The sequence below is a fragment of the Corvus cornix genome, chromosome 5 (assembly GCF_000738735.6).
Source record: "Corvus cornix cornix isolate S_Up_H32 chromosome 5, ASM73873v5, whole genome shotgun sequence".
Lineage (NCBI taxonomy): Eukaryota > Metazoa > Chordata > Aves > Passeriformes > Corvidae > Corvus > Corvus cornix.
Window position 1 is genome coordinate 3,151,706 of NC_046335.1, and position 27,462 is coordinate 3,179,167.

Genomic DNA, 27,462 nt, shown 5'->3' on the forward strand with positions numbered 1-27,462 from the left:
TTCATCCCGTGGGTGAGAGGGGAGGAGCAGCACAGTTCCACAGGGGGTTGGGGATCTTTATTTAAAGACCGTGGCAGAGCTTCCAAAATCCCTGGCATTCCCCACACAGCTGCTTCACTGTCCCTTTGGGATGCCCACGCCCCAGGAGCTGTTTAGATACAGGATATTCCTTGGAAATCGGCAGGAATTGTGGCTGGAGCAGCTCGGAGGCTGCGGAGGCAAACGGAGGAGCTGGCTTGGCACAGAGCCTCAGCGTGTGTGTGGAGACTTTTGGGGTGGAATTTTAAGGTTGGGTTCTTTCTGGGCTTAAAACCTGCACATTTGAGACCCTCCTCGGGTTGGAGGAAGCAGGGAAGGATACTCAAGAGTTGGCATTGCCACTTCCCGTGGATACTCTGCTGCAGGAAGTGCCAAGGGCAGCACCTTCTGCCCCTGGTTTTTCCATATTTTCTCAGACTGAGCCTCCACATCTCCAGGCTGATCAAGCCCAGCTCTGCAGGCTCTTCTCAGCCAGTCCAAGCTCTGCCTCATCCTGCATTCAGGTCCAGGGATGCTCTCCAGAGACCTGCGTGTCCTGGACCCTGCTCTCTGTCCCTCCACAGGCATTGGGGTGGCTCAGGTCCCCCATGAGGAGCAGAACTTGCAAACACGGGGTTCTTCAGGTTGTTTGAACACCATCTACTGCTTCTCCTGGGATGAGGTTCCTGGTGAGCTCCCCAAATGCCCATAGGGCCAAGACCCCAAAATAGTGTCCTCAAGCTCTATTTAGGATGCTCCTGAGTATCCCGGGCAGGGCTACCTCAGGAGGGAAATACTTGCCATGATGTTCAGTCCCACCTGAATTTCCCTGTCCATGAGAGCGTCCACATCCATGGCTCACTGGCCACGGCTCCCTGCACTCATCAGGAGTTGGCCTCCTGGCACAGCTCAGACAAACCTGAATCCCAAAAAAACCCATTTCCTTCCATAAACAGTTTGCCTTTCCAGGTCCCTGTGCTGCTGTCTGGGTCTCACAGCGCGGGGTTGTTGCACTAACAGAGAGTGGAAAGAAAAAGGCAAAAAAAACTGGGATGGAAAACTGGAGGAGGGGCTGAAAAGGCTCCAAGGAAAGTCCGTGGCAGCCACGTGTTAGGGAGAGTCTGTGGGTCCTACTGGCTGGCAAAAGGAAAGAGGCTTTAAAAAGGAAAAGCAGGAGGAAAAGAAATAATTTCCATGCTGCTGGGAGCCATTGGATGAATCCATTCCGGACACTAAAGGCTTTACCAAGCAGTGCACCCGGGTTACACCACGCCTGAGCCCTGTCCAGCCCAGGGAAATCAGGTCCCCTTCTCCTGCCCAGCAGAGGCTGCAGCCCATGTCCAGCCAGGAGCAAAGCCAGGAGCTGGTGGCCACTGTTTCAGCAGCTGCTGGGCTGTCGTGATCCCAGCAGGAGCTGGATAACCCTAGATTTGTTAACATGATCTTTTCCTTGTCTACCTATTCCAAAAGGTGATGGAAAAGCAGCCCCAGCCCTGGAGCCAGGCAAGTGCCCCCTCCAAGGGGATGATCCAGTCCCTTCTACCTGACCCTGGCTCCCGGTGTGGGTACAAATTCCTCGTATTTAACAGCGAGGGGAATGTCCCAGGGAAAAACCTATCAGCAGCAGCAGGCAGGGATTTCCCACTGCGGGGAAGTCTTTATGCAAGATGGAGAGGGATTTTCCAGCAGAGCTCCTCGGGATCAAGGAATAATTAATTCCCCACGTCTGCTGGCTGCGGCTGCGCGGGAGAGGCCGGGTGATGCCGCTGGCCTGGCTGCCAGCCAGGAACACGCTCCCAGGATGTACAACCAACCAGCTGCTCCTGGCAGCCCTGCACTGGCAGCCCAGGCCAGCAGCGTGACCACTTCACTCAGCGTGGCCACTGTCACCACCAGGGAGCTGCTTTTAGCTGGGATCAGCAAAGGGCTCGGGAATGTGCACCTGGAATGGGCACCTTGGGGCCGCAGCATCGCTTGTGTGGGGCGCTGGAAGTGGCAGGGCTGGGTGGTCCTTCTGGACAAAGGGTTCTGGCATGGGATCAGCCTGTGTACCTGACATCCCTGGAGCTCCCCATGGCTTCATCCAAAGCCCAGCACAGGCAGAGCTGGTGCCTGCAGGAGCAGAACAGCAAGGGAACCGTTTCAAACTGAAAGAGGAGAGATTTAAGTGGAAGGAAGAAATTCTTTACTCAGAAGGTGGTGAGGCCCTGGCACAGGTTGCCCAGAGAAGCTGTGGCTGCCCCATCTCTGGAAGTGTCCAAGGCCAGGTTGGATGGGGCTTGGGGCAACCTGGTCTAGTGGAGGGGGTTGGAACAAGATCTTTAAGGTCCCTTGCAACCAAAACCATTCTGTGTTTCTATGATTTTCCCTCTTTTCTCTATGAAAATACCCCCCTAACAACCTGGTCAGAGGAGATGTGGTCCAGCTCAGCTAAAATCCCCACTTTCCTAAAGAAAAGTAGCAAATTTAAAAAATAATAATTTTTAAATACCTCATCCTGGCAGGTAGTCTCTGCTTTTGGACAAACCAGCTCCATCCCCATCCCTGTGAAGAAGCAGTACAGGTGGGTGCTTGCAGCATCACCCGGCAGTGGGATGCAGTGGAAGGTCTGGGTGCCCCTCTCCCACCCCCACGCCCCCCGCCTGGCATCGGGGTGATCCCTGGGCCTCCCGAGAAAGCATTTTCCAGCCCCCGCTCCTCCTGCGGCGAGCAGAGCTCGGGGCCGGGCTCAGCAGAGGGAGCCACAGACTGCGCGTCCCCGGGCCGGCGCTGCGGAGCCGGGACCAGCCGAGCCTCCGGCCCCTCTGGGCATCCCCAGCTGGAGCAGAGCCTTTGCAAACCTCCTGCCAGCTCTTCCTCCCTCCCTCCCTCCCTCCCTCCCTCCCACTGCTGCTTCCCTACAAAACCTTTTCCGTCCCTCTCTTTCTCTCCTCCAGCACCAAGACCCATTTCCCTCCCAGTTGCTCTCCCCCGGTGAAGAGCAATGGAAAAGAGGCTGGAGAAGGTGAGCACAAACCTGGGGTGCAGCCCCCTGGAGCCCAGGGCTGGCACCCGGGGCTGTGCCAGTTCGGCTCCCCATAGCCAAGGGCTGGCACCCTACACAGATCACAGAATGTCCTGAGCTGCAAGGGACCCACAAGGATCACTGAGTCCCACTCCTGGCCCTGCACAGACACCCCAACAACCCCACCCTGTGCGTCCCTGAGAGCCTTGTCCAAATGCTTCTTCAGCCCTGGCAGGACTGGTGCTGTGACCACTTCCTTGGGGAGCCTGTTCCAGTGACTGCATCCTGAAATTTTGCCTTTTTCCTGCACACTGAAGCACTGCAGCATGTCCTGGCTGGAGCAGTGACTGTCACCTTCTCCAGACATTCCCGCAGCTCTCCAGCAGGTCCATGCCTTGTTCCAGGACAAGGGAGAGAAAGAAATGCCAGCTGCAGGATGAGCTATGGCTTCCCTGGTGGAAGGCAGCCACAGCTGGGGCAGGAGGGAGCAGAAGCACGGACACCTTCCCACAGCCCCTGGTCAGGGGGTCCAGGAATGACTCCCTCCGTGGCATCCACACACGCCAGGCCAAAGCAGCACCACTGTGTTTTGCCTTGGCACTTTTAAAATCATTTTCAGGCCTGTGCAGTGGGGTTGATCCCTCTTACAGCAGGTTTGTCACCTTTGCTTCGCTGTTGCAATCCTGGTGTGGAGAAGCAGAGCAAACAGAGGGAACATGGTACAGTTCACCTGCCAAAACCAGCCCTGCAGTGCCCCGACACCAAAAACACAACATAAAGTTGTTAAAAACTACAAATAAATTCCTTGTGATTCTATTATTTGTGTATTTTAGCAAAATTTCTTTTCTTCTGTGATTTATTTTCTGTCCCTCCCAGGCCAAGACTTACTAACAACAGCTTTAATGTTTTATGTCCCCTCAACTCCTAAATCATGAGTGTAACTTTAAAAACAACTGGAAGGCAAAGCTTTTCCTAGAAGTTGTTTCCAGGAGCTGCACATAAGGGCTTGGCCAAGGCTCAAAGAGCACAGCTGATTAAGGCTCTTTCCCAACTCCAACAGTGCAGGAACCAGGGGCAGGTGAGGAGCTGTTAGAGCTCATTAAGCAACTCTCCAAGGTGTGAAAGGTTGTGAAGGCTGCAGGAAACCTCTGAGATGATCCCAGCCCTTGCACGCAGCCACTCAGTCAGAAGGCAGATTATTGTCTAGAAAGAGCCTAATTTGGGGTCCACAGCTAGAGGAAGTTGCCTGAACCAAAGCATCCTGGTGGGCTTGGCAGTGCTGGGATAACTGTTGGACTCAGTGGTCAGGGAGGGCTTTTCCAACCTTAATGATTCCATGATAAACCTGAACACAGGGAGGGAGGACCAAAGAGCCCAGGACCCGGCTGGATATGGCACAGGGGTTTATGGACTGGTCACTCCACAGCAAAGGGGCAGGAGGTGATGGGAGACACCCAAAGTAACCACAGGGATAGAAAAAGCCTCAAAGAAGCTGCTCATATGGGGGACCCTTGAGAAAATAAAATTGATAAGCAACACATACCACTGGAGAGCACCAGGAAAGGAATGGAGCACATGATAAATCAGGTGGAATCCTGGGAAATGGGGCAGGTCAGGGGTGGGAGGATGTCCCCTTACTGAACAGGGATTGGTCCTTCTGTTTTAGTTTTTTGTTTCAGGTTTTTGGGGTTTTTTTTTAAGCTATAAACACTTTGAAGCGGAATATTTTTTCACCCCAATGAAAACAGATTTTCCCATGATCACAAAACCAGTGAGGCTCCTTCCAAATCCCACACCTAAAAAAAAAAAGGCAGGGAATAGATAATTTCTTGCAGAAGTGCCTGTTTTCCCAAACAGACCATTTCCCACCACAAGCACCAGCTTGAATACACAGCTGTGAGAAAGACAGAACTCAGCCTCAGCACAAGGACAGGTCTTGCCAATGCTCCTGGGGCTTCCCAGGAGGGTTATTTCCAAATAGTTTGGACCATTTGGATAAAAAAGACACCAAGGGCTGGAGGGGCCTTCATTCATCATCCCTTCTCCCTTCCTGACACAGCCACAGGCAGCCCCTGCAGTCCCCCTGCCCTCTGACTTGGGCTGTGCTGCTCCTCAGGAGACTGAGATCCATGCATTTTATATTTTTTCCCCCCTGAATCTCAGCAATATCTGCTTCCTGAGAGGCTGGAGGACAGCAGGAATGTCTTTAAGCCAGCCTGCCCACCCTGCACCCAAAGGGGTGACCCAACCCTGACTTCTTCACCTTCGAAGTCTCTTGTCACAGCTGCTCCTGGGATTTATTTGTTCAAGTTAATTGGAGCATCTGGCCAGGAACCAGGTGTCCCCTCAGGCCAATTCAAGGTCTCCAGGACAGCTCAAGAAGGGCACAAGAGGACTGTGGAACCCTCCAAGCTCAATGCCAGGAGAAGCCACTGCCACCCACCATACCGGCTCCAATGTGTTTGCTCTTAATGCCTCTGGCTCCAAGGAGCAGCAAGAAGAAGGTGACACGAAATCCTGGAGGTTTTTTCCTTCCCAGTCACCATCTGGGGACTCCCCCGTGGATAACAGCAACACCCAGCCCAGAGGAGCAACCCAACCCCTCATCCACAAGGACAGAAACCATCTCCACCTGAGGAGAGGGAGCTCGTGCCCTCTCCTTGTGCAGTGCCATCACCTGGGAGTGCCCCAAGGATGCTCCCACTCCCAAGGATAACACTGTGCTTTAATGTTTCAGAGACAATGGACTGGTGTGCAATACAACAGGGGCTGTACATCCTATACATATTTACACACGGGGTGTAGTTAAAGCTCGTGTATTTGAACAAGACTGACGTTCCAAAAAACACGCCGAGACTTACAACAACAAAAATGGGAACAAAATCCAAGGCCACAAGTAGAGAGAGGTATGTTTTAAGGACTACAGGTCACAGGGAAATAAAAAACAGTGGTGATGCAAGGTGAACTTTATCCTGAATAGATAAGTGGTTAAAACACAACTTTTTTGGTACCTCAGGAGCAAGAGAGCATTTTACAGAGACTTAATTTCCAAACTAAAGCAAGGAAAGAGAAATAAGTGTACTGGCATGAGCCCCTTTGGTCCTCAAAATCTCCTTCCAGTTGAGCTAAAAAGAGAGGTTTACTGCCAATTTCAGGCAAGAAAGGTTTAAGGCTTTTCAGCTGGGCATTTGTAACACACTGAAGTGAAAAGTGGCGATTTCAGGAAAACAAATGCCATGGAGTAGGTCTGGTTTAGCAATGTGCAGCACAGCTTGTTTACACCAGTGACAAGCACTGTTACAGCACCTAACCCTACAGAATCCAGGACAGAGGATGGTATAAAAGATTTTTCCAATAATGCTGTGAAGGTCATCAAAGTAAAATTAGTGTAATTAAACCCATGAGCTTGTTCTCCTTGAAAAAGTTCCTTAGGCCCAATCTGAACAGACATGATTTTCATTTTGTTTCCAACATGGGCTGGAGCAAGAGGGAGGAATGTTGGTGAGATGGAGCTGGCCAGACCAGGAACTGCCCTTGAGATTCGTGTACAGGACATCTTGGATTGATATCCAGCAAAGCAGAGAGAGCCCTGGGAACCTGTGGGCATCCAACCCCCTGGTTGACATTTGTTTTGCAAGCTCGGTGTGAGGAGGGTGGTTTTCATTTGTGCCTCATCTTTTCCCAATTAAGAGTTACAAAACACCCATTAAAATGGTAACAAAGCAGAAGTTCAGCCAAGTCCAGCTGGACTGAAACTTCTTGTACCAATTCTGCCACTTACAGAGGTTGCCACATACGCAGAGAAAAATGTGGTTTGATTCATTCTGGTGGCCCTGGAAATGCTTTTGTCAGCTGCTCTTACGAAACGAGCTGTTGTCATTCCAGGTTACTCTGCCCTGAAATGACCCAACCTGTCAGCAGGGAGGGGAGGTACCATGTGCTGTGCTCAGCATTTCATGCTCACCTTTGGTCCAACATTGGAAATGGAAACCTTAGAATGCTTGGAAGGCTTCACTTTCACATTATCAGACTAATTTCAGCTTTTCAGTCTAACCCACGGAAATCCAAGAAGGAAAGCTCAAGATATAAGTATCATTCAAAACCTCTTTGGATACCTCAGTACTCTGCAGACTCTGCAGGGTTTTTTCCTCTCCTCTGTTAAAGTTTCCTTAAAAACAGTAAGAAACTGATAGTTCAAGTGGTCAGACATTCTGAGGCACAGAGAAAAAGGGGCATAAACCCCTTTGTACTGAGACAGGGCTGTGCCCCAAATAATTCAGAAGTTAATTCCCTGCCTGTTAAGAGGATAGGAAAAATGGAGTTTACACATTTCTCAAACAAAAAAATACACAAAAAAGGAAGTTAATGCTAGCAAGAATATGAAACACACCAGAGGTAACAACTCAGAGGTATAACACACATATCCAGGTACTGAAATAGCCACTGCAGGACTTGCAATAAAACATAGTCAAATAATTCGGGACAATCCCAGTCCTACAAAGATCCACATCCTTTCAGGTGTTTCCTGTGCTGCTCCACATTTATTCTAATAAACACAACTATTTCATAAATATCCATTTCGCTCCCAAGCCCCTCTTCTCTCCTGACAATTGGATATTCTGCACTATGGATGGAAAAGCATTTCCAAACCCCTATTTTTAGCTTGGAACTCCATGACATCAGCATCAGTGGAAATCCAGGAGGAGCCTCCCTCATCCCTACCTTTTCCATTTGCCACCAGAAGCCTTTCACTGCACACAGACTATGACAACACTTCACAACGATTTAGTTCAGAATTGGGATGTGGGAACAAGGACAGACAGTGACACGGGACAGAACAATCCAGAGTGCATCCAGAGGGTAACACACTTTCAGCTCCTGATGAGCGTCAGGAATTCTTCACGGGTCTTTGGATCTTCCCGGAATACCCCCAACATTGTGCTGGTTACTGTTTTACTGTTCATTTTCTGTACCCCACGCATTACCATACACATATGCCTAGGAGAAACGAGAGGGGAGTCAGTGCATCAGGAACACTCCTGAGAAAGGAGCAATCCCTTGGGGAGAGATGTTTCTCGCACGGTCACATTCAATTCTGGGAGGGTAACAAAACCTCCACATCCAGAAAGGGCATCTGCAGCACCTCAGCTGTGGAAGAGAGTCACATTCTCAGCCATTGAGTGCTGCCTTCTCTGCTCTGATCCCAGGAAAATCCCACCTTCCCAAGGTGCATCCTGATCACAGAGACATGCCTGTTGCTAGTCCCAAGCTCTGCACTTCTCAAGGAGGCAGAAGGAGCACAGGGGGAGGGCATGGATCCAGTGCAGCTGGGACAGCTCCTCACTGCCACTTCTCCACAGAGGATCAGGCAGCACCATTTTAAATCTCTTCAGCACATCAGGATTATTAATTTTTTATTACTACTAGAAATATTTTTATTAATAGGTTTGTTGTTGTTATTATTATTATTGTTGCTATTACTACTCTCTCTGCCTGATAACCAAGCACAGCACACAGCTACCACAGCCAAAGGGGCAACATGCACCAGCTCTGCAGCACAGAGCCGGGATCCCACGGAGCCAGGATCCCACTCATGGAACACCTGGGATCCCACGGAGCCAGGATCCCACTCATGGAACACCTGGGATCACACAGAGCTGGGATCCCACTCATGGAACACCTGGGATCACACAGAGCCAGGATCCCACCCATGGAACACCTGGGATCACACAGAGTTGGGCTCCCACTCATGGAACACCTGGGATCACACAGAGCCGGGATCCCACCCATGGAACACCTGGGATCACACAGAGTTGGGATCCCACTCATGGAACACCTGGGATCACACAGAGCCGGGATCCCACTCATGGAACACCTGGGATCACACAGAGCTGGGCTCCCACTCATGGAACACCTGGGATCACACAGAGCCGGGATCCCACCCATGGAACACCTGGGATCACACAGAGTTGGGATCCCACTCATGGAACACCTGGGATCACACAGAGTTGGGCTCCCACTCATGGAACACCTGGGATCACACAGAGCCGGGATCCCACTCATGGAACACCTGGGATCACACAGAGTTGGGTTCCCACTCATGGAACACCTGGGATCACACAGAGCCAGGATCCCACTCATGGAACACCTGGGATCACACAGAGCCAGGATCCCACCCATGGAACACCTGGGATCACACAGAGCCGGGATCCCACCCATGGAACACCTGGGATCCCACTCATGGAACACCTGGGATCACACAGAGTTGGGCTCCCACTCATGGAACACCTGGGATCACACAGAGCCAGGATCCCACCCATGGAACACCTGGGATCACACAGAGCCGGGATCCCACTCATGGAACACCTGGGATCACACAGAGTTGGGATCCCACCCATGGAACACCTGGGATCACACAGAGTTGGGATCCCACCCATGGAACACCTGGGATCACTTACGTCGCTTCCACGACGACGCCAACCCCGGCGGGCTGTAAGGCTTCTGTGATGGCGACTGCAATTTGTTTGGTAAGGCGTTCCTGGACTGAGGGAACAACAGGGAATTCAGACTCCCAGAATCCCAGAATGATTTGAGTTGGAAGGGACATTAAAGCTCATCTTGTTCCGACCCCCCCACCGTGGGCAGGGACACCTTCCACTAGACCAGGTTGTGCCCAGCCCCCTCCATCCTATCTTCCATTTGTATCCCGGAACAGACCTTTTACTTTCCTGTTTATATTTGCAGCCATTTTGCATTCCATCTCTCCAAACACAGTTTGTTCTAGCAGCTCCTCCATTTCCTATTTTGCAGTTAGATTTTCTTGCCTCTCTGTCCTGTTTCAGTTTTTAATGTGTTTGTTCCCAGCATTACTGCTGCACCATTTATTCCACACGCCCAATTTCTCTTCTTAAGGAAAGGAAATAGAGATAAAAAGTGAGCTTTGTCCTGCAAAGCTTTACTTCCTGCTCTAGCACCCTCTATTCACCAGCCTGGTGGTCACTGAGACTTCTCTTGCCAAGAACAGGCCAAATTTAACCACAGGACAAAGGCAGCAGGCTCAGCCCAACCCAAGGCTTTGGACCCTGCAGCTTCCTCCCCTTCTCAGGGAAAGGAGGCAGCTGTTGCTTCATTGCCTCAGACAAGAATTCCTGAAGGCATCTCTCTGAATCTCTGTAGGAGAGTTCATCCCCAGCAGCATCCAATTAGTTTAGTTATTCCTGGCAGCTCTACCTGGTAGCACATTTATCCTCAGAATCAGTTCCAGCCTCCATCTACATTCCTAGGTAGATGTCACCCTTCACTGGGAATGCAAGGGCCAAGTGAAATAGACCTCTTCAAAAAGTGTTTTTCTCACCTGTTTTTCTCAACTCAAACTCCACATCTCTAGTCCACCCCCAATTTCCAGCCCCCTGCACTGACCAGGAGAGGAGTGCACAAAACAAACCCCAAAATTTCATGTTTACCTTGTAATCTTCTACTGTATATTTCCACAATCCTAAAGGAGAAAGGAAAAAGACAATATTAGAGTTATTTCCAGCTGGCCACTGACTGATCTTCACAATTAATTTGATGCTACCAGAAGAACCCACTGTTTTGCCCCATGTCCTTCCTGGAAATCCATGGCCACGCCCCAGGCTGGCATTCCTCCCTCGGAACATCACTGTGTTGAGTGACAGGTTCCCCCCACCTGTAGCCCCAAGGACTATTTTAGGGCAAACCAATCACTTCTCCTCTGGGGTTTGGAATTCCTTGTGTGCCCACCCACCTGCATCACACAGTTTTGGGAGAATTCACGTCCCTGAACCCTAATTCCTGAACATCTCCCTGTGCTTCAGACTAGACCAAATGTTGCCTTAATGACAATTCAGATAATGGATTCCCAGGAGGCTGCTGAAATTGAGCAAGAAATGTTTTGGATTCTTGCATTTAGCCACAAATTTAGCTAAGAACAATGAGACAGGATTGGTTTTATTTAAAACAGAATCTCTCCACCCATATCTGTCTTGGGGTTGCTTTATGATGTGTATCCCATATCACTGCCCTATGCCCAGAAATTTTTTTTTGTGCCTTTTTATGCCTTTAAACTGAGCCTGAGAGGGGGAAGGAAGAACTGAGCAAAACTTTTTCAAAGCAGTTTGCAGCTTGTTCAAGGTCACACAGAGATAGAGACTTTTTTCCAGCTGCAGCAGGGGAGGGAGGAGGCACCCGGCTTGCTGCTTTCCAGTCAGCTTTTGGCCAGTTGTTCAGCTTCTTCTTCTCCAGAGACTGAGAGTCGAACTTTTTTCCTTCCCTGGAATTTCGGATTTTCTCCCTTTTCTACTGGACTGCTTCAATATCAGAGCACATTGGGAGGACTTTGCACCAGGCACAGAGGGCCTGGCCCTGGCCCAAGCCCCAGCTCTGAGGAGACCAAAGGGAGGACTCTGACACTTTCCCAGGTTTTTCCTCCACAGTGAGAGATTTTATTATTTAGCATTATTGTCCTTTTCCCATGTGCTTGTTAGATAAATAGTTTTTATCTCTTTCACTTTCCTTCAAGGAAAATTTAATTTTTCCTGAGGCTGGTGGGGGAACAGTGGTTTGTAACCTGCCTTCTCTCAGAGGATGTATTTCTGAATTTGGCCAAACTGGCACAATATCTCACCCCATCCTTCACACTTCAGTGCAGGGATCACCTTAATGGTCCCCTCCAACACGACTTCAAATTTAAGCCATTGGTGGGCAGTGCAAGTGACACTTACTGACAGTTCTAGAATCCACACATTTAAGAAAATCCATATAACTGCTCTGTAACTCCAGGGGTTGTTCATGCTGACCTCAAATGCTTAATTACACTTCAAGTGGCCACAAAAAGGAGCTGCTATTGCAAGCTTTGATACCTGTCTGGTGACATCAGACAAAAGCCAGACACTGGCTGGCAGCCTGAGGCATCACTTACAAGAATCATCCCTGACAATGAGACTCTCCTGCTGTTTTGGAGAGAGAATTAAATGCACAAACTCCCCTCCAGCAATGAAATGGTTGTGTTATAGCATAAAACAAAGCAGCCCAATATTTAGATTAACTGTATGGATAGGAAACATGCTGATGCTCAGATACTGCATAGAAGAAGTCCTAACAAGGTGTTTATGTAAAAACAGTTATTTGAAAGAGCATTTTCAAGCCTGAGCTTAAAATCCAGAGAAAGATGTTTGTTTACTGAATGCAGGTCATCCACAACTACAGAAACTCACCACATTGGACTAATCCTATTATGAAGGATTAGGCCTAGAGCACCAACAGCCTCACAAACCTTTGCTGGAACACTGGCTGCACCAGCCTCTTCATGGCAAGCACTCAAAAGTGAGAACATTTTGTTATACAAGAATCTAATCTTTTCATTATTGCAGTATACGGGAGTTTTAGCCTCACTTTAAAGAGAGGCAAGATTTAACCTTTGAGCACAGTGCAGGAAGCCTTGCACATACTGATGCAGGTTTCCATACTGAGGATAAATAGCAGGAAAATTGTACATTTCCGGCACCACGTTGCTACTTGCATAAAAAAAAAAAACATATATCACTGAAAACCATTTTGAGCTCCTTTTTACAACTGCAGTCAAGAGATAAATAGAGACCAGAGCAAGCACAAGCCAGTGGACGCATATTTCAGATGGGATCCTTAGTCCTGCATGGGAGCCCTGCAGAAATGAAACCACGTGCTGCTAAGGACAGTCTCTTCAGGAAGGATGGATCCTCTTCACAACTCCAACAAACAACAACAAAACAACACCCCCAGCCCTGCACCACTTAAAGACCCACCCAACACTCAACACAAGCCATGGGATGCCAACACACATCCCCAAGCATGAGCAACTACCGAAGGCGAAGCCTCTTGCTCAGTAACTGCAGTTCTGACAGCTCAGAACCCCAGCCTACAATTCCAGCAGCTCTGTACAGCCGCAAAAAAACACGCAGAAAAAATTTTACACGTTGAACAGCCTCTTTCAGCCTTTTAATCAGAGCAAAGTCCACTCCTATGAGCCCTGCTGGGGACAGGGAGATGCCTCCCTGCAGTACGAGGTCACACAGCAAAGATCCAACCTCCAAGTATCCTTCCACTTCCAAACCCAACTCCCTGTTGTGCAAGCAGAGCACAGAACAGATCTGGCTCCCTTTGGAACATTTTGCTGTCATATCCTACACGTTTCTTACCTGCTAAGGAAACCCAGCAGGCAGGCAGATTTGCAGGGCTAATTCTCTTTAGTGTTAGTGGAACTGCAGCAGGATTAACAGACCTTTCAGGGAAAGCATAAGCAAAACCTATGTGGGTCTTTCTAAACTGCAGCCAAATCTTTAGATTTGTTTCTCAAAAAGGAACCCTTCCACTCTGATCCCAAATAATCTGCTTATTGACGGGATCTACCATCCTCTTCCTCACCAGCACTAGAAAGTGTCACTTACTAAGGAGTCAGTGCAGCAACTGACCCAAGGGCACTTGCTGAGGAAAAAAGCTATTTTACATAACAAATGGATTTCTCAAGTGTTTCACAATTACTTTATTTCTTAGGCTGAACTTTATCTATAAAATCTACCCTACAGCATTCTCAGCATGTCTTCAGTGAAAGAAAGAAATGCCAAATTTATCTGAAGAGTCAGCTAAGATATGAAAGCTTTAGATTCAATTTATATCCATAAATTGTGTTCATTTACTGTTTGGAAGTTTCAGATTTTTGTTCTTATGAGTCAGTCTAGACCCAAGTAGTAAACAGCTGGAAATTCTCACTGGTTTCTGTGGCCTGCCTTAGAACATGAACCTACAAAACCCTTAGGGCTCTACTGCAGCCACTGGTGTGAATTAATAAATAGCTCCAAGACTTATCTGTCCTCTCCACAAAAAAAACCAATGCTGAGGTTTGGTCTAAATCCAAATCCAGGACACAAAGTGGGCTGAGCTTTAGAGGGAGAGGAGCTTAAAAAGATTAGCACAGTTAGCACAGCCTGGAATCCTTTCTACAAATTAGCATCACTTTCATTAGAACACTTACCTAGCAAGCTTGCTGAGGCCAAGCACTTGTTTGTTGGGGAGATAACCAATGTGTACCTAGACAGGGGAAAACAACCATTAGCAGCAGCAAAACCACATTTCCAAGGGTGTATGAAACTCATGCACCAACAATGAGATGTACATTTGCCCCAGAACCGACTCTGGGACAGCCCAGAAGTCTCAGCACATGGGAGGAACATGGCACCATGCAAGCCTGGGGAATTGTGGAGCTGAGACTGTGAATGCCTCATGAGGTCCTGGTGAAGAGTAGGTGAGTATTTCTGAGGGGGAGAAAAGTCACAGCTCTTCAGGAGTCAAGGCTTATGTTCCAAGTCTCAGGAATGCTACAGAACACTGCTGCATTTGGGTACAAAGGCAGTCTATTACTCAGCACAGCACTATTTGTCTAAATAAACATGCTTTTCTCTCAAGACCTCAAATGGATTTAGGGAGCAGAAGGAAAAGGGACTGTGCTTTACTTCTAGTGAAAGTTCTGATGGCAGGAAGTACTTTGCCACCAAAAATCAGGCTGCACTTCCTGATTTGATTTTTTTTCTTGTTCTAGTACCATAGATCACTGATGATTAACTCAGCTTCCATCCTGCTCAAATATGGACTTGCTGAACATGTACTTGAACTAAATTGGAAGAAGTTTAGCAGAGAAGTGCTCAGATATGAAGGGAAGGACATTTAGCTCCTTGTTTTTAGAAAGCCATGCAGGCTACTGAATTCCAGTGGGTTTACATTTATAACAGATTATAAACCAGTACTTGTGCCACTGTACCAGAGACTTGAAAAATTAGCCAAGATACAGCAGGGGAGTGTCAGTGGGGGATTCTGGCTTTGCCTGGAGGCCCCATCTCAGAATCCTGTGCTGCTCTACCTGCAGTAGAGGTACCGCAGTGCACCTGATTACCTGGCTAACTTGCTCATTCCTACCCCTTCTGTCGGGTAATCAACCCACTGACACCTGAAAAGACATGAAACATTTCAGACAAAGGGAGAGACACGACTTAGAAATAAGCTTTGAATCCTGTTCCCCATATTTTTTTTCAGATTTCTTGATTTCCTTTAAGATAGAACTGTAAATGCAAGACCTACAGGTCAGTGTTTACAGCCTGTTTGGTGCACCCAGCAGGGCAATGGTTACTCTGAATATTTAGAGACATACCAACTCATTTAGCAGGACTGAGTCAGTGTTTGTGAGGAGATTTCTCCATACCACACAAAAAGAGCTGGATGTAGAAAAAAATGCACGCATTGCCACAGGAGTAACGGGGAGAATAAACACAGTGCACACAACCAAGAATAACAGGCACAACAGAAAGTTTGCACAGAAAACGAGGTTATCCTGTTTTCCAGTATAAAACACTAACAGCAAGAAAAGAAAACTGACAAAACTGAACTGATTCAACTAAATAAACAGCTGGTTTCTGTTCGTGTGTTTTATTTTTGGGAGACAATTTGCTTGGAACATATGTGGCACTGACTGGATTTTGTAGACAACAGAAACACGTGCTGCTCTTGGACCTGTGAACACTCTGTGGTAACAGATGGATCAGGCTAAGCTCCATCCTTCTGTGCTGATAAGGGAGTGAAGAGGCTGAAACGTGCAGCTCCCACCCAGAACTCTTCATCACCTCTACAGTGGTTAACTGGAGAATTTTATTTTCTTAAAGTTGTTGGCATTACAATTCCAACACTCTCTGGAACACCAGCCCTTTTCACAGGACTCCCCTATTAAGCATAGCCAGTTTTGGCCACTCTCTCCTCGACTCGGCAGGGATAATTAAGGCAGGGCTGCTAATGAGTTTGTTCCACTCACAGGGGGTTTCAGAGATGAACGTGCACTGGATAGCTCTGAGCCAGGAGTTAAATCCATGACAGAGCCAGTGTGCAAAGTGAGCTGGTTTAATATCGAGATGTCTGCCCTCAAGGCTCACTGCTGCTTCGTGAAGAAGAGCTTTGATATGAAATGTCAGAAACCATTAGATTGCTTAGACTAGGAAAGGTTGAGCATTATATTTCAGGAGCTCAAATTCAAATAAAACCTCACATTAAGGAGGCCTTCCTTATTTGTACTCTGAAGATTAAACTTCGAGAACCATAGCTGTAAGCAGCAAGTACTTACAGCCTTAAAAGCTTTATAGCTACAGCTACAAAGTCTTCTACATGTACTTAAGGTCTTTTATTGTGCATTCCCGCATTTGTTCTGTGAGGGAGAGTTACCTTTCCAACAAATGGAACGAGGTGATGCTCACACAATGAGAACATGTCTATGTCCTTCACAATTACCATCTCATCATGGTCTTCATCAAAGATGGCGTCGTTCAGGACATCTGAAATTAAACAATTGCAGTGAAAATGAACACAAAAAGCACGGCAGGCTCTCACAGCCTGAGAAAGCTTGTAGCAAGGGCACATCTCTCTCAGGGCTACGGATTTTAGGGTTAAGGTCTGGGAGGGAAGTAAGGAGTAACATCACAAGCACGTTTTGGTTTGCATACGATTTGCCACAGTGTCAGACTCCCTACGTGCTGCGCCAGAAGTCAGCCTGGAGTGTTTTATTTAATTAATAGCTTGAGCACAGGTTAGAACAGGTCTGGTCTTTGCAGAATTACTGACATCTTAAGAGCAATTAAGCCTACAGCTGACAGAGAGAGCACGTCTCAAAAGTGGGCTTCCACTGGTGCTTCCACAAGCAAAGCCGAGCCCAAGGTCAGAGCAAAGCTAAGCCATCACAGTGGGTCCTCCAAAACTTCAACACCAGCATCACTATCTCCAAGAAGGCTTTGCATGCAAATAAAATATTCTTATTTCACCCTGTAGCATGCCAGGCAGCAGCTGTTCAGGTACACACAGAAGTCAGAGACACATCTGGGGAGAGATTTGCTGTCCTGATCTGAAACAGGCAGGCATATCCACACTCCAGCCTAATTCTGCACCTCAGAGTTAGCAGAAAATTGAGGTAGAGAAACCCCACAGAGACAGAACAGAGAAGAAGCAGCTCAGTAAGAAAAGGAACATACAATATGACACTTGGGTAATCTCAGAGCTCAGCAGAACGGATCCTCAGTTGATTTTCCACTTTTAGCAGTCCCTTGACAAGTTCCCAGACAATCCTGGCACAGGTTACAGCCCATCAGTCTCCACAAAGGTTGCAGGCACCAGGACCATGCTGAAAGAGCTTAAAAGTAGAATGGTCCCAAGCTGAGAAACCAGGTCTTTTACAGAACAAGAGAGAAAGTTGTATATGAGGGAGAAACTTGCAGGAGAGAACCAGCTGTACAGATGGGCTGATAACGAGGACAAGGAGCTCTGCAAACAAGTTCTGCTGGAAGCCACGCTGACTCCTTGGAGTAACTTCCAGGAAAGCAGAGCCCCACACACCACAGCCAGACCAGGGCACTCAGGAACTGCCCTCCATGCGCCACGGGGCACCTGCAGGGGTGGTGACACAAGTCCAACAGCTGTGTCTGCTCTGCTTGCCTTGGTGCCTTCCCCTGACACGTACGTCCAGCTAATGGCCACCATCTGCTGTCGATAAGGGATCATCATCACAGAGCATTTTAATTTCCTGCTTGCTATCAGCACTACACAGGTAACCCTGGAAACTGTGCACAAGACGTTCTGCCTGCGACGTGCGTTCTCTCCTGAGAAGGGCTGGCAACCTGCAAGGCAGCCAGGATGAATCCCAGAAGGCTTTGGATTGGGTCAGAGAGCAGGAGTAGGGGGCATGAAAAAGGCCAGGGAACAACTCTGTAAAGGCACAAGATTGTGTTCTTCAAATTTCAGGGTCTGGTTTACACCAAGCACTGCTGGAGAGGGTTTTGGTTACATGGGCAGCATCATGCAGTTGTGTAATTATGAATTCAGCCAGGAAAAGGGAGAATCCGAAACAGAGGATCTGACCAGGATCACAGGAGAGGGAAGGGGAGGCAGAGCAGCTGTCTGGGTTCTGAGCTCCCTCCTGCAGCACTCTGCAGCCGGGCCATGTCCACAGCAGAAAGGCAAATGGTGGTTGCACAAAACCTGCTGCTGTGGCCAGAGTTATTAAAACAAAAGCCAAACAGATCCACAAAGCATCTCCAGAATGACTGCTGCTGCTATTAGACCCCCAGCTCAGCTCACACCAGCCTTGCCAGGAGCATATCAGAGCCCGATGTCAGATATGGATTTACGTCAGTGCACTTGTAAAGCAGATTGTTCAGAACAGCCAGAAATGGCCAAATTCTCATTAAGAGTTGTGGCAATGTGTGACACAGAGCAGGGCCAGAGCTACAGCAGAAGGTACTTCACTCATGAAGCCTCATATCCATGTGCATATAGATGCATACACACACTAATTAACCTATAAAATATATATTAGTAGATCCTTACAAACTTTCTCTCGCAGCTCTGTTGTATCATGGAGACAGCTCAGCCAAAGAGAAGTTTAAGTGACCTCAGCAGTACCACACAGGCAACTCCAGGAGCAAAAGGCATCCTGCATCCTTCTCTTGGCCAAAGCAGTCAAACAGGAACACAAAGGTCACCCACCCTTCTTGCACATCCCCTCTTACGCCACAGCCCAGTCTCAGCAGTGTGGGCAATGCCACCTCACGGCCAAAGGAGTTTTAGAGGGAAGAAAACAGATCTGCACATAAAGAATGCAGCCACAGAGCTGTGGGGTGCTTCACACTTCTTATTTATAGTGGTCTTGCCATTTTCGCACCTTGCATTTATTTAATATTAGCAGCAAGTTGCAGCTGGGTCACAGACAACACCTGCAGTTGTGCCTGCAGCAAGATGTGCTGGTTTTGTCAGCACCAGTCACTCCTTGAGAAGAAAGGTCCACAAAGGAAGAAACCAGCTCAGTGTTAGGCCCCTCCAAAAATTCCCCCAGAAGTGCCAGGTCATGCAAGGACACACAGGGAAAAAGTGTGAGGCTGGAGGCCACCACCTCAGTAAATGGCCATGGAGCTGAGTGGCCATTCACTCCTACTCTGCTCCAGTCCCTCCTGCTCACACTTCACAAGCCTCTCTCCCTTAGAATCAGCATAGCTTGAAGCCTGCCCATCCCTATTCCTCCCCCTTTGGAACCCCAGCCCCGTGCTGACAAAAGCAGAGTGAGCAGAGCATCTTTGCACAGCTGCTCCTGCCTGTGTCCCACTGCAGCAGTTGTTTGCAGTAATTACACAGGAGACTCTTCTCTGGCAGAGGCTCAAACACCTTGTGCAGGGGGGCAACACCATTTTATCTAAACTTGTCAGGGGTGGGTTTTTGACATTTTTTTCCCCAGTTTTTCCACTTGCAATAGCAGCAACAGCTGACAAGCTCACCCTGTATCCTGCAGCATGTGTTATGGAGAATTTAACAGAGCTGAAAGGATAGAAGGGGAAACAGCCTCAGACTAACCAGGCCAGAAGCAAAGCTGGGGACAAATTTTTGCCCCTTTTCCCATTCTTTCACTCTTCCTACTAGGCCACACTGCCTTCTTCACCAGTTTGATTTCATGTTTTGTACAGTCAGGGTGCTCTCTAGATTATTGCAGCTGATTTCTCCTTCAGCTCAAAGTTCAGTTCCTGGTGTAAAAACTTCAGTGGGCTCTTGAAACTGAACAGTCACCTGTGCTGCAAGTTAACTCCTGAAACAGAGCAGAATTAATTTGCCCTTTATCTTCAAAAAGAGTTGATAAAATGAAAAATCAGAACTGGATGAAGACAGAATGAGAAAGACCTTTCAGGATTTTGCGTCAGAGCTAAGCAAAGATACCTGTTGCTATAGAAACTATTTGCATGGCTTTAATGTGACACAGGAAAGCAAAAGCACCTCTGGCAACCAGAGAAGGCAGAGCCCACCCAGAATGGGCTCAGGAGGTGAAGGGGATAGAGGATGGCAGCACTGCAGCAGCTTCACAGCACTTCAGAGTGGCCCTTTTTACTCTGCCTGGGAGTGAAGCGATGCAGGTTGTTCTCACCAGGAGTTAAAGCACTTCCCTGTGGTATTAAGTTGCCTCACAGCTGCAGTTTAAGTGCAGGTTGCTCAGTGCCAGCAGGATCAAGGCAGCTTCAGGAACTCTCTGACACTGCTGCTTGAGCTCATCCATCCTGGCAGAGACAAAAGGCACAAGGTTCTGCTGGACACCCATTTCACAGGTCCGGGCTGTCCCCACTGTCCTCTGCTCTCCACAGTGACCCTCACGTGCCACAAGTTGCCACAGGCAGGAATGGGCTCAGGCCAAGGCAGGATGACATCCTGTGGGACGAGTCCCACCACACCAACAGCCACCAGCTGGTTGAGCACTGGCTGAGCTCAGGTACCTCCAGGAACACAGAGTTACACCCAAAGCAATGGCAGGGACCTCACATAAACCAGGTCATGGTTTGGAGGATGCTCCAGAAGAGCAGGGCCATGACCCAGGGACCAAAGGCTGACTGGTCTTTAAGGCAAAACCACCTGGGGAATGCTGGCAGATACTTCTGACCACCTTTCTCAAGGTGTCCTCCCCTGCTGAGGACAGATGTAACTGGGAGCAGGAGACACGAGTTAACAGCTGAATGTGTGACAAGGAAAGCAGCAGACTGCAGGGTCAGGATGGAATCCGGAAGGAAAGTGCTGTAAAAACCTCTCAGCTGCTGCTAGGTAAGCAGCAAAACATAGAGTCAAACCTGACTTTGTTTTTTATTTATTCATGTGATGACACTACAGGTTAGGAAAAATATTCCAGACAAGCAACAAGAAAATGACTGCAGCCTTTGAGTATTAAAAAGGCACCAGGAATTGATTACACATACAGAGAACCAGGCTATAAAAACATTAATGTGAAGGGCTTGTACTGCTGCAGAAAATTAATGACTTCAGGTTGCTAAGAAAGGGAAGGCTCTGGGTATGTCATTTGCTTCAAGAAGTCTTGAAGAGCACTAGAAAGAGGCACAGCCTGAGATGCCACATGACTATTTAAATAGGCAAGAGAGTTCAAATGTTGCCAATAAATGAGCACTTCTCATAACACACCTTCCTAGCAGGAACCAGGAGAAACCTTAGACACAAAATAATTTACAAGTTTCTGGTTATTATTTCAGATTTCATCACCAAAAGACTAGAAACAGACACTCAGCTTCACACAGGGACATTTGCTTCAGAAGCAAAGTTTAATCCCTCAGTTACCAGAAGGGAGGTGAACCAGACATGTGATTTGATTTAAGGGGCATTTCATAGAAGCAAAGATAAAGGAAAAGCATTATTACTGTTCAACTAATTCTGGCCGTGATTTGCACAGGTTTGTTTATTTCCCTGTAAGACACCCTCCATGTTGCAGTGAGACTGGAATCTGTTCATAACAGATCAGCTACTGCAGACAGATGAAGCCAAGATTAGGTTCTAGAAGTTGTCCTCTGCCAGGAGGTTTATTAATATGAGGGAAAGCAGCATTATGGAGATGCTCATTAAAATGTATCAGGATTTCAATAAACATTTCAATGTCCCATGTCACAGAAGGTGCTCATCCACCTTCTTTCTGAAACTGAAACAAAGGAAAAATCAAAGACAAAACACTTTGGAAGAGCAACATGAAGGATCAGAACAGTTCAGATCTGAGAGGTTACAACATTTAACAAATTCCTGACAAAACCCCAGCCAAGCTTAGTGTTCCTTGAGCATTAACAGGCAGGAGAGATGATCCAGGAAAGCCCCAGTTCCCAGAAGTTTCACTGCATTTAGGGTGTGTTCCAGCATGGTAGGTTTCCCTTACATGGGGGCAGAGGTTGAAGAAACCCCAAAAACCCTCACTCTGAACAAGTCTGTATCTCCCACCCTCTGGTTTACAAGAAACAAGCCATGGCTGGAGCACAACAATGCTGAGGTTTCAGCTAGAAATAGGTTTCAGCTGTTAATAGATTACGGTCCTGCATCCATGTCCTCACGGATGAGCCAGCAGTACCTCGATTCCAAGAAAGTACAGCACCTCCCCAGCTCCTAGCAAAGGGCAGTGCTGCTGATCAAACAGCCTTGTTTGCTTAAGGCACTGTGTGCTTTGACACAGCAATGCTTAGCACCTCAGCACAGCAAACTGAGCAGGCTGGAAAAATGTATGAGCTTACACCATTGTTGTCCTCTATAAAAATACCAAATCCACATGGACTAGAAGAAAAGAATATTAAAGTTTATTTTTTTTTTACCCTTCAGTGTAGGAAAAGCATATGAACTAATGAGTGAGGAAGTGACCTAAGTAGTTACTTGCTTTGAAATAAAAGCTGCCCAGCAGAGTCGCTTGGCTTCCAGGCAAATAACATGCAGCCTTTCAAACCACAGAGGTTTGGGAAGCAAAGTTATCCCTCCCTGTACTTCTGATTTTCATTTCCCTGTTAAACACGCTGAAAGGACAGCTGAAGCTGCCAACATGCCTGAGAGCTGCCATGCTTATGTGAATAAAGGTTGGGAGACTTCCCTGGTAGCAGCTCCCACCACCACCAGTAAGGCCAGTTTGGTGAACCTGTGGTTTTGCTTCGAGCATTCGTGGCTGACGAGAACAACTTCACTTCCCCCTGCAGAAGCTCGTCCAACCCTGTGCCTAATGTTTCCTGCAGGATTACACAACCCAAACTGACTCATTTATGATTCACCTTTCGAAGGCAGAATCATTGACATCGTTTCTGTAATTTACCAGTTGCTTGGGTCTGATACCTTCAGCTTCAGTTACAAGTTAGTGCTGTCTGCACCTTGTACTTCCATTTATTCACTCATTTACTGCCTTTGCACCCACTTGTGCTTTATGATATTTATTATTAGATCCTCAGACAGCACCTCTGAGCATGACAAGAAGCTTTTAGTAGAAGGAGGGACAAGGTTTAACCTTGGTGTGGCAGGTAGTTGCCTGAACCAGCTATCAAGAAGCTAAAGCCACCTGTCTCTCACAGCCCTGCTGTTAACCCTCACCAGCAAGGGGGCTATTCCGAAATATAATTTACACCCAGAAGTAAGAAGCTGATAGGTCTGACCCTGGGAAAGAGAATGTGTTCTTGGATGCTGGCACAGAAGCACTGCACAAAATTGGAAGTTGGTTTTTGGTGACTTTTTCTGCTCTGCCATCCTCACCAACATATTGAGAGGTTTCTGTTGCAACAGCTGTGAGTCTACACCAGTGCTCAAGTGTCTGCATTGAGCTGTCAGGATTTTTAATGTGGTCCCCAGGTGGATTTTATTTGAAATCACTAGAGGCATTCTTGCTACTCCAATCCAAGTGTGATGACTGGTACTACAGAAGTGAGAACAGCAGTTTGAATACACCCTGTCAATGAAAGAGGTTGAGGCCTTTAGTAAAGCCAGGATTAATAAATTACAATCTGGAATTAACAGAAAGAGCCAGATACAGATATTTAACCAGTAAACTCTACTAATGGCTCTGACACACAACACTGAGCAGCTGCAGAACAGAGATAGCAGAGATGAATAGGGGGTAAGGCAGGAACACTGTCACTCTGCACTGCTGAGAGCAAGCGAGGAAATACACACACAGGGGAAGCTGGAAAGCAGAATCAGCTTCTCTGCTACTCACAAATCTGAATGGAGACAAAGAATTTAGGTGTTATCTTCCCTACAATACTACAAAGTTTTGCTATGGGAAGTATAAACATACAATCAGGTGTCATGGCAGCAAAGTGACAACACCCAGGACAGGAGATCAAATGACCAGCACATTCAACCATGCTCCAGGTGTATTCTGTTCTCTGACACAAGATCATGGAATGGTTTGGGCTGGAAGGGATCCTTAAAGGCCATGTAGTCCAATCCCTTGCAATAACACAGCAAGGCAGGCTTAAGTCAAGCACACCAAACACAGACCTCTGGCAGTGCACTGGCAGCTTTACACTCTCCAGAAGAGAACAGAGCTGGGGAAGGGTCTGGAGCCCCGGGAGAAACTGAGGGAGTTCGAGGGGCTCAGCCTGGAGAAAAGGAGGCTCAGGGGGAACCTTCTGGCTCTCCACAAGTCCCTGACAGGAGGGGGCAGCTGGGGGGGGAGAGGGGGGTCAGGCTCTGCTCCCAGGGAACAAGGGACAGGACAAGAGGAAATGGCCTCAAGTTGTGCCATGGGAGGTTTAGTTTGGATATCAGGGAAAGTTTCTTCTCTGAAAGGGTGGTCAGTCACTGGCACAGGCTGCCCAGGGCAGTGGTGGAGTCCCCATCCCTGGAGGGATTTCAAAGCCATGTGGGTGTGACACTTGGGGACATGGGTCAGTGGTGACTTTGGCAGTGCTGAGGGAACGGGTGGACTCGATCTTAGAGGCCTTCTCCAACCTAAAAGATTCAATAATTTGGCTGTATATCTATCACATCTTTCTTTGTGTTCTTTTATGGAAAATGAAATCTCTATCAGAAATTAATTTTTTCCTGCCTCCCCAGGGCAGACCTGCAGCAAACAAGGTCACAGGGCTGATTTTAAAGGCTGCCCCTGTTCTGACATTCACTACCCCGGTTCACTTGTGTCACTCCTTCCTGGCTGTACCCTCTGGCAGCAGCTCCACACCCTGGCAGGGTCTGTGAGCTCAGCAGGGACCCGTTGCAACACACTTTGCCTCTGGCCATGTGGTTGTACACCATGCCCACCACCGAGCTTTCACCTGAGAAACCTCTCCTGGAAAGATGGAACTTGCAGCTACTGTAACAGCATCTTATCTTCTGCCTGATGCAGAGATAAAATGGAAACACTCCTCAAAACACACCCTGCAAATCACTGCTTTAACCTCTGCCTACCCAGGCAGCTCCACATGAGGAGCTGAATAAGCTGCAAAAAAAAAAAAAAAAGCCTTAGAAAACAAGAGGTCAGGGCTGTTTTCTGTTGGCTTTTTGGGGAGGGTTTGGGGTTGTTTTGGTTCGTTTTCTCTTTCACAAGCCATCTGCTGGTCCAGTTCACAGCCTGGCCAGGCAGAGAGCTGGATTAGTATAACCAAGGGAACAGCACACCAGGATGCCACAGCAGAGACAGCAGCAGTCCCAAAGCTACTCTTGCGCCCAAATATCCTGTAGTTGTTGGCTCTTGGGTTCATGAGGTATTTAAAACTCTCCAAGAAGAATTTATTCATATTGACTCTCCGAACAAACTCCTCATCCCCTACTCATTCTGCTGTCTGCTCTGGGCTTGTCCTTTGGCTACAGCTCTTCCTTCTGTTTGGCTGGGAAGAATAAGAAAAGTGGAAGCTGAGCATCCTGCAAGAAGAGGTGAGTAGCTGGATAGTAAAAGGATTCCCCACCTGACACAGGAAGGAATGTTAATATCACAGCTTCACATGACTTCCTAAAAAGAAAAAAGCAGTCCAGGAGTAGAGCACCCAGCAGTGAGATTTTCTACCCTTGGACATAATACAGCTCTCTCCCAGGTATGGATAATCAGAGAAGGGGAGTATCCAGAACTACTCTGCTTAATTAAATGAATGTGAGGGATTAGAAGACCATCGAGATCTCAGAGAACACACCTTGGAGCAGAAAAAAGTTTTTAAAATTACTTCAGGTAACGTGCACACAAAACTGGCAGCAAGATAAGAGAGGCACAGAAGGGCAGTAATTTTATCCAGGTTCAGCACAGAAATTCATGCTCAAGCTATCACTAAAAAAATTCCTTCTACTACAGCCTGACAAGATGACTGAGAGACCTCCTGTGTTTCACAGCAGTAAAATGAGGAAAGTTAATCCCAGTAAACAAAGGACGATACTGTGAAACCCTGATGAAACCTCACCTCAAACACACCGTGCAGCAGGACTAAGAGAGGAACAAGGATGGCCACTGCAGCCCAGAGCCTGTCTCCAGATGTGAACCCGAAAACCTGGGTTGATCTGAGAGGCAAAACAACTTCCAAGGCAGAAATACTGTTCCTGGGGGAAGATGGGACACAATATTGGCACAAGAGTTAGAGCTGGCCATGAGTAAGTTGATGCTGGAAGTTGTAGTAATCTGATTTCAAAAGAGCCAACAGTCAAGAAATAAAAAAGAAACTATACACAAAAGCCAGCCTTCAAGCTGAAGCACAGTGCACTTAGAAAAGGACTCTGATGTGCCAGCAGGAGCTCCCTGATGCCATCAATCAGCACAGTTCAGCCTTTGCATTCATCTGCAACACCCTGATGCAGCTCTGGGGCAGGCTCAACACACCAGTGCTGTGTTCCAGAGAGCAGAGCAGGAGCAGCTCCTTCCTCAGCCACATTCAGAGATCCTTGCTGACACTATTTGCATCCCTTACTAACAGGAACTTGCCGTTTACTGTAAGAAGGCGTAGAAAGGGGAAATCCCAAGCTCTCCAGGTTCTTTTTTTACTGTTTGTTCTGGGTACAGTCCTTAGTCAAGAAGCTGAGAAGAGGAAAAGTGACGTAAAAAATAAATTTTCAAGCAGTATTTACCCTGCATTGGAGCCACGAGTTGCTGGTGAGAACATATCCCACCCCATTCCTCTCCTCACACCCTCATCCAGCAAGCAGAGACACTCAGCTGGGGCAGGGATGTGAACCTGGGGTTCCTCTCCACACCTGCATTTGCTGCTGGGACCCTGAGGTGGGGAAGGGATCTCCCTGTCCTCTCCTTCCTCCTTACCTCTTTTCCTTAAGTTTCCTTCCCACCTTTGAAAAACCTCACTTGATTAAAGCAGCAGCAGAACAGGAGTTTTCCTGAGAAAATTCAAACCCCTTCTGTCTGCTAATCGAAACAAATATTCCCGCCCTGTCTGAACACAGCCTCGCTCGGCCGGGGAGGGAGGAAGGAAGGAGGGAACCCACAAGTTCCTATGCCAGGGCTTGGAAAGTTTCCATCAGAAGAGAGAAAGCAAAAGCACTTGCTCTGCTCACCCAAACGAGAGGTTTACGATGGAATGAAAACTTTACCTGCACAGAGCTTAATAAAAACCCCCGAGATATTTGGGGAGGGAAGGGGGCAGCGAGACGCACAAGTGATGACAAGGGAGCACCAGATGGGTGACGCGGTGACAGGGCAACGATGTTTTAAGAGATTCATTTAAGGAATAAAGCAACCCTCCGCTGGTACCCGAGCAGGACGCTCCATCCCCGCAGCCCTCCCGCCGCGCCGCCCCGGGAGCGCTCCCTACCCGCGATGGTCTCCTGGTAGCCCTTGGTGAAGAACTGCATGGCAGTGGCCGCCCTCCAGGGCGTCTTGAGCAGCCCCTGCCGCTGCGGGTCCTCGCCCAGCGCCGCAGGATGGAGGTGTAGGCGGCGGCCAGGCTGGGCAGGTTCAGATCGTTGTCCTCCTCGCTGCGGGGCCGCTCTCCCCGCCACCCGTCCCCGCCGGTGCCCGGGGGAACGCGCGGCTTCTCCGCGGCCGGGGAGGGCGGCGGCCGCTCCTGCCTGGCGTACCCGTTCCAGCCCCGCGCCGCCTCCATGGGCAGCGCTGTGCCCGAGCCGCCGCAGCCCCCGGGCCGTCCCCGCCCGGCCCGAGC

General features: G+C 48.3%; 1 protein-coding gene across 1 annotated transcript; it reads right to left on the reverse strand.

The window, feature by feature from the left end:
- Nucleotides 1–5,822: 5,822 nt before the first annotated feature.
- Nucleotides 5,823–27,462, reverse strand: GCH1 (GTP cyclohydrolase 1). Its single transcript, XM_010398867.3, is given in 7 exon segments — nt 5,823–8,020; nt 9,481–9,565; nt 10,486–10,517; nt 14,049–14,104; nt 16,277–16,386; nt 27,115–27,216; nt 27,219–27,462. Coding segments are annotated over 7 exon segments (699 nt in total). The 5' UTR covers nt 27,406–27,462; the 3' UTR covers nt 5,823–7,893.